Genomic DNA, 12,102 nt, shown 5'->3' on the forward strand with positions numbered 1-12,102 from the left:
TCACAGAGCTACAATTCCCAGAACCCTCAACAAACTATAGTTCCCATGATTCTTGGGAGGGCAGAAACGTGCTTTAAATATATGGTGCATTGCCAGTTCAATCTGTATCCATCCACATTCATTAGACTGCTCAGCAAACTGAATATAGTAATACATATTCACATTCAGTAAAGGGAGGACAGTGAGAGGAAGAGTTGAGAGGCAATTAACCAACTGTGTTAATTGACAATTAACCAACCAGCATGTGTTCACTTCTCCCAGGCTTACCTGTGTGGGTTGCTCTGTCCAGGCATCCCTAGCTGATGGAGTGGAGTTTGGTATTTGTGTCTAGAATCCCAAGGCCTGTTAGGGTTCTAAACAAATAAATATTGGTAATGCTACCTGAGGAGAAACAGGAATGTGCCTCTCCCTGCATTTTTATTTTAGAAGCTCCGATATTTGGTTTTACATATTGTAAATCTCACAACGACGTTTACTTGGTTTTGTAAAGTCTTTTTTTCTGTTGTTACCTGTCTGGAGCGCTCTAAAATTAGACGGGGCGGAAGTTGCTATATAAATAAAAATAAGAAGGATTAACAGCCAACTTCAGCCCCTGGAGGCTAACAAGATGTCGCCCTAGAAATGGGGAATACTTCAGCCACTCAGGGGTCAATACTTTACTCACTTATCTGGGAGTAAGCCCACTGAACTCAATAGGTCTTAGTTCTCAGCAGACACGTAAAGGACTGCACGGCCACCCTCAACGTTCCCGCCTAAAAATTAAAGTGGACATTCCTTCCCTCACCCGCTAAGTACAGTACAAGTTACAGGTAGGTAGCCGTGTTGGTCTGGCGTAGTCGAAACAAAATAAAAGAAAATTTCTTCCAGTAGTACCTTAGAGACCAACTAAGTTTGCCATTGTGCATGCACACGAAAGCTCATACCAATGACAAACTTAGTTGGTCTCTAAGGTGCTACTGGAAGAAAATATATATATATATTGTTTTAAGTCCAGTACAGTACAGTACTGTATCCGATTTGATTACCCTCCCCTCTGCGCAACCGCCAGCAAAACCTAAGCAGGTGCGGCATAGAACTACCGGAAGTGTGGCAGAAACCAGGACGGCACACCAGGAAGTGTGGCTGGAGGAAACACGGAATTGCGTTCATCATAGACAGTAGTACCATAGAGGTGAGACAGGAAGAAGGGCATTTCACGTGGGAGAAGCGGGGCAACATGTCAGCCTCCTTGCTGAGGAAGGGTCTGGAGTTGCTGGAGACGGCGGGAGGTAGCGTTAAGGCAGCGGGGGACTGAGGGAAAGGGACGAAAACCGTTCGTTCTTTACTCTAATAGGTTTTATCTCTCTTTTCCTCTGAATAGCGTCCGCTCCCCGGCCCAAGAGGGCAGCCACCAGCAGCCCACCCAACAAGGCGAGGGCGAGAAAAAAGAAATTCTCTCGGCCCCAAAAGGAGAAGGCGACGGTCAAGGGCAAAGTCATCAAGTCTGCGTTAGGTGAGCGCCGAGGAGCCCTTATGTTTCGGATCCACCCATACGTTTTTTAACAATCAAAGCAAAACCCTTCAGGCAAGCTTGCTCTGAATCCCAGGAGGATGCAGTTAATCACCGAAACTTTATATTTATTAAGATGACGAACAGCAGAGATGCTAAAGTTTTAAAGCGAACCGCTTTTACTTCCGGTTTCTTCAGCTGTTCTTATGTGTATCAGATGCTGCAGCCGAGGTGGCAGTTTCGGAACACGAGGGAGTATTTGGAAGTGTGACTGTGGTTGAGTGATGCCTGTTATTATCCTCCAGGTTGAGGCTTTTTAGTTTAGAGAGAAGGGGAATAATAGGAGATATGCATCCAGGTGTATTAAACTATGCTTGGTGTAGGGAAGGTGGATAGAAAAAACGGTTTTTCTCCCTCATAATACTAGAACTTGGGTGCAATCCAACAAAGTTGAATGTTGGAAAATTCAGGAGAAGCAAAAGAATGTATAAACGACAGAATTCATTGCTACAAAAGGTAGTGATGTCTACCAAGTTGAGTGGTGCTAAAAGAAGAATAGACAAATTCATGGAGCATAAGGCTATCAGTAGCTACTGGCCATGATGGTTATGTTTCCCTCCCTCTGTGCTTCTGAATACCAGTTGCTAAGATTCACAGGTGTGGAGAGTGCTATCCTGCTCATATCCTGTTTACTAACTAAGCATCTGGTTAGCAACTGTGAGAACAGGATGCTGGACTAGATGGGCCATTGGCATGTTCTCTGTATTTCTTCAATGAGGTCCTGTATCAAGTACAGTGGTACCTCTACTTACGAATATTTCTACTTACGAATGGAGCTCCGTCCGCCATCTTGGATGCGGTTTAGATAGGGTTTTTTCTACTTAACGAATTTTTAGATAGGGTTGCTTCAACTTATGATTTTTTTCTCCCAGTGCATTCCTATGGGATTCAACTTACAATTTTTTTCTACTTATGAATGTGCGTTCGGAACACATTAAATTCGTAAGTAGAGGTACCACTGTATATAGATATTGAGTTTTTTCTAGAGCAAATGACATTTCTGTTGCAATTATGGATCAACCAGAGAGGCTTTAATTATCTGAATATTACCTCACCTACAGTACCCGCTATTCACATCAAAGGAACTAAGGAATATGGAAACCAATATGTTTTGCTTAAATATATCTGTTTTGTAAATCACTGGTGATGAGTGCGGGGTCTATGTCGGTTCATATGGGGAAAGGCAGTCCTTGAGGTCCTCTGATGGTTTGCAGATAAGGAATTCTAAAAGGAAGCTGAAAAGACAAACTGACTTTTGCCCCAACTGGAGCTGCTTAAAAAACTCTGTGCACGTCGTAGGCAATTGTGAATGACATGCAAGAACATTCTGCAAGACTGTAATAATACATGCCCAGGCATCTGTCCTTGTTTTGTATCCGTTAGTTACATTAGTTGCTTAATGATCTGAATTGTGTATTTGTATAGACATGAATCTCTCTACTACCATCACTTCCCCACTTCCTTGGGCTTCTCAATGTACTATATTATAATTAAGATCTGGAAGGTTTTGTGATTGGCCTATTATCTACCTGAAGTGACTGCAGGATTCACTTTAGTAAATAATTTTGCTCTCCACATTGGGAATTAACACATGCCCCATGCATGGCCCTAGTTGATCCAACGAAAGACCACCTTACCAGTTTTATCTGTAGTTTTAGATCTATGACCTATGCTATACTGTATGAAGGGCAATTAAAAAAAAAAATCTCGGCCGCAGTGGCAATGTCCATGCCATACATGAAAGAAAGTACCTGAATCAGTCATAGCAGCATGTTATATCTCACTGTATCTGTTGAACAATCTTAAAGGTAAAGGTAAAGGGGCCCCTGGCCATCAGTTCCAGTCGTGTACGACTCTGGGGTTGCGGCGCTCATCTCGCTCTATAGGCCGAGGGAGCCGGCGTTTGTCCGCAGACAGCTTCCGGGTCATGTGGCCAGCATGACAAAGCTGCTTCTGGCGAACCAGAGCAGCGCACGGAAACGCCGTTTACCTTCCTGCCAGAGCGATCCCTATTTATCTACTTACATTTTGATGTGCTTTCGAACTGCTAGGTGGGCAGGAGCTGCTGGGACCAAGCAACGGGAGCTCACCCCGTTGCAGGGATTCGAACCGCCGACCTTCTGATCAGCAAGCCCTAGACTCTGTGATTTAACCCACAGCGCCACCTGGGTCCCTGTTGAACAATCTTACTAACAATTATTTTCTTAACTTTCCCAGAGGAGTATACAAAACATCAAGCTGTTGACCATTTTCAGGAGAATGTGAAGTACATGACGAGTAGCCATTTCATGACAGACAGCACCATCACTCAGAAGGTGAGCCTTCTACTGTGTTCATTAGATGCCATGGTTTAATTGGAGGAAGGGGTGAGGAATGTACTGTTGTTGCTAGTTTGTTTTTCCTGCCTTGTGCCTTGTCACATCCCCTAACGATAATGTTTCTTTAATAGAAATTGAGTTGAGAAAGCTTGCCTGTAATATGGATTCTATGTGCCATATGTCGTGTAAGAAAAACTAACAAATTTCTATACCTGTAAAGTATCAGTTAAAATGATGTCTCAGAAGGAAGAGCTGTAGCTCGGTTGCAGAGCATCTGTTTTGCATGCAAAAAGTCCCAGATTCAATCTCCAGATGGGACTGGGGATATTCTTGGCCAGAAAATACCAGTCAGTGTGGACAGTATTGAGCTAAATGGACCAGTGGTCTGACTCTGTATAAGCCATCTTTCTGTGTTCCTAAGAGCGGGGTATCTTGAGAAAGAACTTGCATTTTTCCACTTACCTTCTAATTCCTATTGCTTCTTCCTCTGCCATTCTTACCAAATGGTAAATATTTATCTTAATACATTAAAAAATATTTTTTAAACAGTCTGGTGAATTCCTAAAAATGATTTCTGTAAATCAGACTTTTTGACTCAAGTATTTTTTAAAAAATTCTCATCTTGCATGGGTCCTTTTCTTCCCAAAAGGAAGAGGCAGTTGCTTTTGAAATTGGACTATGATTGAATTTTACTATTGGTATGCAGCAATGCAGAGTGTAGCCTTGTTGGACTGAATTTCCTTAAATTATTTTGAACAGAGCCTCGACTTGGCTCTATTTGAACAGTGTGTCAGCAGTCTGTGCTCAGATGATTGTTTGAGCTGGAAGATAAATCGAGACTTGGGAACCGTAAGTATTGGTAGTTGTGCAGTAATAGAAAGCTGTAATTTCTCATTTCCCTTTGTTTTGTGTCTGAAGGTTTTGGCCCAAAATAGAGGCAGGAAAGCCAGAGACCGCCATCAAGAGGTGGAGAAAAAGAAGCCCGAAGGCACTGTTTTCACCGAGGAAGACTTCCAGAGATTTGAGAGAGAATATTTTGGGGGAACTGGAACTGTCTGACAAAAATGGTGCTGTCTCCTGGTTATAGAGAAAACATCAAAGATTAGGATACTTCCTTTTTATAAGCAGTTGGGAGCAGAACTTTTAATATACGGAGCCGAAGCACCTCTACATCTACTGTAACTTGTTCAGTCCTCTCATGCAGGATGTCTGCTCTTTCTTACCAAGAAAACATTGTTCCTAGGAATTATCTTCTATACTTTGGGACTTAGAGTTGTACCTCTCCAACAGAGGTATTGCAGCAGTATGAGAAAATGATGGCTTGAACCAATCATCCCCCACCCCCAAATAGTTAAGAGGCCTGTGGAGACTTAAACTGCTACTTTGTATAGGGTGTGTGTGAGACAAACTGAATGCAAATGTTGGGGCAAGGGGAATTCGCTAAAAGTGTGGGAATTAAATGCACTTCCTTTTGCAAGAATGCCGCTAGGAAAACTCCATAAATGTGTATTTTATTGTTACACTTGCATTTTTTGTCCTTCCAAAGAAATTACAGGAGCTTATATACAGTTGTGCTCTGTACCCCAAGTACCATCTCTCTAAAGCATCTTGGGTTTCTGTATTCCATGTGAGGCTGTAGTAACACTGCCTGTTAGTAAGTGAAAAGTTTCTCTCGTTGACAGTTTCTGAAAATCATTATTGAGGCTTACAAGGTAGGTAGGGATTGTATTTATGGTAGGCTATAGCGTAACTTGTGCTCTTACAGTAGCTTGAGGGTAAGTAGCTTGGTTTGGTGGGGGCACTTCTGGATCTTTTGCTGTCACTTGAGGCCCAAGTGGTCTCAGTGGAGCGAAGTGCCTTCCCTCAGCTTCGGCAGGTGACCCAGCTATGACCCTATCTGGACAGAGATAGCCTAACTTCTGCCATCTGTGCTCTGGTAACGTCTAGGGTGGTGGTAGTAGTAGTAGTAGTAACATTTCTTATACACAGCTCATCAGACTGGTTTGCCCCACTCTGGGCGATTACTGCAGTGTGTTATACATAGGGCTTCCTCTGTAGACAGTTCAGAAACTCCAGCTGGTGCAGAATTCAGTGGTCAGGTTGCTAACCAGAACAAGAGGGTTTGAGCATATTACACCAATCCTGCATTGCCTGTCAATGAGTTTCCAGGCCCTATTCAAAGTGTGTTTTTTTTACCTATTAAGTTTGAATGGCTGAGGACTGCCTATCACCATATGAACTGACCCAGACCCTATGATCATCATCTGAGGTCCTTCTTTGTGTGACTCAAGAGGTCTGGGTGGCGGCAACACAAGAGTGGGCCATTTCTGCAGTGGCTCCGCTTGTGGAATGCTGTCCTCAGGGAGGTTTGGCTAGCACCTTTATGACACACCTTTGGACCCCAGGCAGAAATGATCCTCTTTAACCAGGCCTGATTGATTTAACATCCTATATACCCTTTTAAGTGTGTCTATGGGAGTAATAATTATTTATTTATTCCCCAGCCACTCTGGGCGGCTTCCAACCGAGTATTAAAATATTAAAAACAATACATTAAAAACTTCCCTAAACAGGTTGTCTTTCAAAAGGTTGCTTATTACCTTGACATTTGCTGGGAGGGCGTTCCACAGGGCAGGCGCCACTACCGAGGCCCTCTGCCTGGTTCCCTGTAACCTCACTTCTCGCAGCGAGGGAACCTCCAGGCCTTCGGTGCTGGACCTCATGTCCAGGCTGGACGATAGGGGTGGAGATGCTTCTTCAGGTATACAGGGCCTCTGTTTAGGGCTTTAAAAGTCAGCACCAACACTTTGAATTGTGCTTGGAAACATGCTGGGAGCATGTTACTGTCTCCCCAAAATGAGTTGGGAAAGCCACTGCTCTTCAGCTGTTTGAAACTTCCATAATCCCAGTAAATTGGCCATGCTCCCTATGGTTGATGGTGCAAGTACCGTACCACAGCTCTCCCTCAGTGAGCCATTGTTCAGTTATTGTGCAAATTCATTTATGAAAGTCGCCATCTGTACCTACTGGTAGTAGCCTTGGGCAGCTGCCAAGCCCCCATTTTGGCCCATTAAAAAAAAACTGAAACCTGTATTAAACTCTTCAGCGCATCACTCTAATGTACTGCAGCAAAATTAAAATGGCAAGACATGGCCAGTTCAATTTCTACCGTAAGACTGCTGAACTCATGGCAGGTAAGCCAAAGGCCTAGTCAAAGATGTCTTACTAGTGGAAATACCCCTCTGCCCCAATTATGTGAAAGTACGGTATTTTAAGTTATTTTCTCCCTCATCTTAATCAATTTGGGTTTAAATTACTTGGCGAAGTCTGCTGGATGGTGTAGTAACTTTACCAAAATGTGGCAACAGCACTCTGCCAGTAAACCTACTGTGGTTGTCAAAAGGTATGGGTGCATAGCTTTTGCTACTGATTGCTAAACTGTTAGGCTGTTGAAAGCTTCTTCAGAGTATTAAGGGGAAAAGCACCTCCACCAATGTAGGAGGCAGATGAAGCTGCCTTGCTGCAACAGTGTTCTTCAGTCTGGATTTTCTTACAGTTAACCTTTTCTCCCCCCCCCCCAGGCTGTACTCACACTGAAAAATGCTATCATTTCAATTCCTTTTATGCATTTTTTGTTGCAATATGGTGTTTCAAAACATTGTCTGCAAACAGACTGAGAAGTCTGACGAATTACCATAACCAAATTTTAAAAAAACCTCATAGAACTAGCTCTTGCTCCCTTCATGCACTTTTGTTATCTAACCCAGGCATCCCCAAACTTCAGCCCTCCAGATGTTTGGGACTACATTTCCCATCATCCCTGACCACTGGTCCTGTTAGCTACGGATCATGGGAGTTGTAGGCCAAAACATCTGGAGGGCCGCAGTTTAGGGATGCCTAATCTAACCAAATGACACCCCCAAATACATAGCACAGTAAAACTGCAATTAAGGTTGCTTTTGAGAATAAAGGCCTTTGGATCATTAAACTAAAAAAAAAATTATTGGTTGTACCAATAATATATTAAAATATACACACATAACTAGCTTGGAGATGAATACTGCCAGAAGTGCCGTATCCCATTTTTTAAGCCTTATCAAATGGAGTTCCCAGGTTCCCCTCACCAGCATAATCCAGACCTATTTTTATTCCTTTTGAGTTTTATTAAAATCTACAGACCAAGCCTGCTGTAAGTAGAACCTGCTTTTGCAAGAAACAAGACAAATGTGTACTAGAAAATAATTTATTAAGCAACAATACACAGCTCATTGTACTAAGCTCTTATATACATACATGTAACATACACCCTTGACTACCCTATTCTGGGACTTTAACTTTTTTACCCTTGGCCTTCCGGACCTCTTCAATTAGATCTTTCAAATACTGAATTTCTTTGCTCAGGGAATCTGCCTTTTCCCTCAGTGTTTCATTTTTCTGCTCTAGTTCTCTACATTCCCCCGATAAGGCCTCCTGTTCCAACCTTTTCTTCTGTCGATAGCGTGTAGCTGCAGTCTTGTTTTGCTCCATCTTCTTCAGCTTCTTATCTACTCTCTTTTCTCCTTTCATCTTTACTGACACTACCTTATCTGTAGGATGTTCATAAGGTTTGGACCTCACAGGGCTATCATGCAGGACTGTGACTGATTGGCCATCACTGGGGGAATTAACAGAAGTGGTGGGGCTTTGCTGGGGAGACCCCAGGTAAGATTCTGGACTCATGCATATTCCACTATCATTGTCTGAGTGAGCTTCATCCTCTTTTTCACACTTTGGAATCACCACTACTAAGATATGGGCTTCAGTTTTCTTGTCTCCTTCAAGAACATCTACTTCACTGCCTAATTCTAAACTGAAAGAATGGTCTGTAGTGGAAATCACTGACTCTGGAGTGAGGGGAAATGGTAACAAGGGGGCCACCTGGTCTGCCCCAGAGGGAGACTTAGGAGAATGAATAATTAATTCTGTTATCAGTGGAATTTCTTTGTTGGGGATTTCTTGGACAGGAGGGTCAAATAGATCACACGTGTCCTCCAACGTGGCCATGAGCTCATCTGGGGAGACGGTGGCTTCCAGATCATCGATACCCAACAGTGCATCGAAGTCAAATTCCTTCAAATCCATCTTCTCCACCATCCAATCCATGCCAGAGAAGGCATCCTCTGTTAAAGAAATGACATTTTTTTAAAAAAAAATAAAAATAAAGCACAAACTTTTTAAAAAAAAGCACCACAAACTTTAGCAGAAATGAGGGTTTTTTTAAAAAATATTTTTTCCTCCTATCCTGTGTTCATTTAACATATTTAGATGATGTTGCTAGCATTCATATCAGCTCAGCTCTTTAATCTTATTAAGAATGTCACACATTTACTACATTGAACTGTAGTTCAGCAAGGCCACCCAACGTTTTCAGAACATGTTTTAGTCTGTCTTACCCTGGCTGTTGTCTGTGGTGGCATTGTCCAAACTATCCACAGCCAGCCATTCGGAGGAGCCCACTTTAGCCTTGTCGCTGGAGAACCCATGCGAACTGAGGTTCTTGGCCACCTCCAGGTAGTCATCTAGGAGGCCCAGGCCCTCCTCAGCCACCAAACACGGCTGGTTGGAGGGGGACAGAAAATCCCCCAACAACATCTCTGTGTTTGAGAAGCTCATTTTGGTCAGATTTTAGTACTTTGTCGTCAAAAAGTGTGGACAAATAGATGGTGTCTTTGTCGAATACAGCAAAGCTGCTGTCTGATGGCTTGAAAAACCTGAAAGACACAAGCAATTTTGTTGTTGTTATCAAGATGTCCATTGATGTTGAATTCAGGTTATCCCTTAAGAGAGGGAAAAGATGGGGGGAAAGTACATTACTGCAACAACAGCACACCATGATTCCAGTTTAGGATTTTTCAGAGTACCGACACTGTATCTGGATGCTATCCAAGAGAGTTCTAATGAATACCAACAAGGCACTATTGTACAATAGCGCCAACTAGGATTTGTGGAAAATGTTCTCACTTCTGCAAGACAGCTTGCTTGGGTTTCCTCCCAACCATATATGGTCACAGCCACGGCTTCAGCTCCACCCACCACTTTTCCTGGTCTGATTCATGCATTCACAAGCGTCAAAGGCAACAGCTGCAGCCATTTCATGATCTGCCTGCTGTGCATGTCCCCACCCTATAAATAGGGAGCCATTTTGTGTCCTGCCACGTTTCCATGGAGGTTCGATTACTCCTGGCATCCTGGCATTTTTCTAATCATGGCTGAGCAGCAGCAATATAAGGGGGTGCAAAATAGTTTGAATTCACATTCAGTGATCAAAGAAGGGTAACATTTTCCACAAATATACACAAAACTTATTTCAGGGTGACAGGGAGCCATCTGAAATCCCCACCCTTTCTTGGAAAGCTCAATATGGCACCAACCCAAAACAGTCAGATCTGAAGCTAGGGAAAGCCAGCATTGTTCTCATTTCAAGTGCCTTGGGCCCAGGAAAATTAAACAAAAATTAGAGCTGCTCCTTTTGCGCCTCACTTTGTGTTGAGAAAAGCTTTACCATTGCCTGGCAAGTAGGTCCTAATAAACCCACAGCTGTTCGGCTCATGAAAGCCACAACAAATTTACATTAAATGCCATCTTTGGTCTATATAGGACCGGAAGAGACAGCACAGATCTATCAATAGTTCAGATCTCATGAGCATTTGCTTAGCTATGAAGAGAAATCACTTTAATTACCCTGGGAAACCCAGAGGCTCATTAACTCATCCTCCACTTTGGACAAATAGACCTCTCCCATCCTTTTTCTCCAAGGGAAGCTTCGCCCCACCCTCTGAGCTCCTTTCCACTTCCAAGGTAGATCTGTATTTTGGGAGGACGAACCATTTCCAGAAAGTCACATTATCCCCATTTCATGCCCTGCCCACAAAAGCAGATGTCAAAGAGCGACCCTTTCCAGTGGGTGAAGCGGAGCGTAAAACGCTGCTAATTACACCCCCCGGGCTTTTAATCCCGTGAGGTGAGTCTATGAGCTCCCCGCCGCCGCCCACTACTGGTTTATTTTTAAAGATGGTTCTCGTCGTCTCCTCCTTCGGAATAATGAGGCGATCCCGCGCAGTCGTTTTGTCCCTCGATACTCACGCCATGGTTGCAGATGCCTGGAGATGCCGAGGCCGCGGCCGCTGCTGCTGCGCCTCTGCAATGGCCGATGCCGCCGCTTGCACTGCCGCACCTACCATGCCATGGCGGCGGCGGAAGCAGAAATCACCCTTCGCTTCGACGTGTCTGAGCTGTGCCCCAGACAATGACACGCGACAACCAGCTATACTCTTAATTCTACAGGCAGACAATGAGGCTGCGCCGCCCGCGCTTTCCGTATTTATACGCAACAAGATCCGGCAGGACGCGCCCTTCGAAGAGCAATCACTCCAACAAGGATCCTTCCACCAATCGTTTCCAGAGTTAAAATAACTTCGTTCAAAGAACTGGATTTTCTCAGAGGGCACTCTGCAGGACTCTAGGGGCCAAATGTACAGTTTGCGGGGCTTGGCGACTGGATTTGCCTGACCCTGCTCAAAAGTCAGCGGAAGGTTTTCAGGTACTACACTGTGTTGTTTTACCCTAACGCCGCTCTCCAGGCTCTCAATTAAGGTCAGACCGCGTGACGCAGAAACGGCTGGCTAGCTTCCTATTGGTTTCCTTGGAGCAGTGGGAAGGCGACTGGCTGGAGCAGATGGTCTCCCTAACTCGAGACAGCACGTGAACATAGAAACACCCGATTGGCTGACAGCGCCTGTCCACGTGTACTGTAAACCGTCATTGGCTTAGAGCGGGAAGGGCGTCAATGGGTTCCGAAAGGCAGTTGAGGGGTGGGAGGGAGGCAGAATTCTTTTCTGTGTTGCGCGCGTGCATTAAAAATTCAACCGCCTCAGGTTGGAGGACGGCGAAAACGTCCTTTCGTTGTCCTCGACCTGCGTGTTTCTTAATGCGGTGCTGCTTGCCTCTCCCTTCTTTTGGAATGTGAATATAGGGAAGAAAAGGAACCTTGTCGTTCCATCTTCTTTGCCATCCTTTTCCTTCCCCCTTTTCCCGAGCGGCTGCCATGTTTGGTCGGTGTGGCAAGTGACTAAACATGGCTGCTCCCCTGGAACCGGCCTGACATTTGTGGAGCTCCGTCCGCAGGAGCCCTGTAGGGCGCAGTAACCGCCTCTTCCTCTCCCTCCCTTGGCTGTGCTGGGGTGCTGATGGTGCTTG

At 44.4% G+C, this 12,102-nt stretch overlaps 2 protein-coding genes across 2 annotated transcripts; one reads left to right on the top strand and one right to left on the bottom strand.

Moving 5' to 3' along the window:
• The first annotated feature begins 1,178 nt into the window (after positions 1-1,178).
• On the top strand, positions 1,179-5,387 carry RPS19BP1 (ribosomal protein S19 binding protein 1). The gene is made up of 4 exons (XM_035127234.3): positions 1,179-1,268; positions 1,361-1,492; positions 3,767-3,864; positions 4,786-5,387. The coding sequence occupies exons 1-4, from the start codon at positions 1,217-1,219 to the stop codon at positions 4,924-4,926; spliced, it is 423 nt and encodes a 140-aa protein (XP_034983125.3). The 5' UTR covers positions 1,179-1,216; the 3' UTR covers positions 4,927-5,387.
• A 2,707-nt stretch (positions 5,388-8,094) lies between these two features.
• On the bottom strand, positions 8,095-11,187 carry ATF4 (activating transcription factor 4). Its single transcript, XM_035127236.3, has 3 exons — positions 10,990-11,187; positions 9,300-9,617; positions 8,095-9,026 (listed from the first exon to the last, which is right to left on the bottom strand). The coding sequence occupies exons 2-3, from the start codon at positions 9,517-9,519 to the stop codon at positions 8,185-8,187; spliced, it is 1,062 nt and encodes a 353-aa protein (XP_034983127.2). The 5' UTR covers positions 9,520-9,617; positions 10,990-11,187; the 3' UTR covers positions 8,095-8,184.
• Between the last annotated feature and the right edge of the window lie 915 nt (positions 11,188-12,102).

This window comes from Zootoca vivipara, chromosome 9 (genome assembly GCF_965207765.1).
Source record: "Zootoca vivipara chromosome 9, rZooViv2.hap1.1, whole genome shotgun sequence".
In the NCBI taxonomy this organism is placed as follows: Eukaryota; Metazoa; Chordata; class Lepidosauria; order Squamata; family Lacertidae; genus Zootoca; species Zootoca vivipara.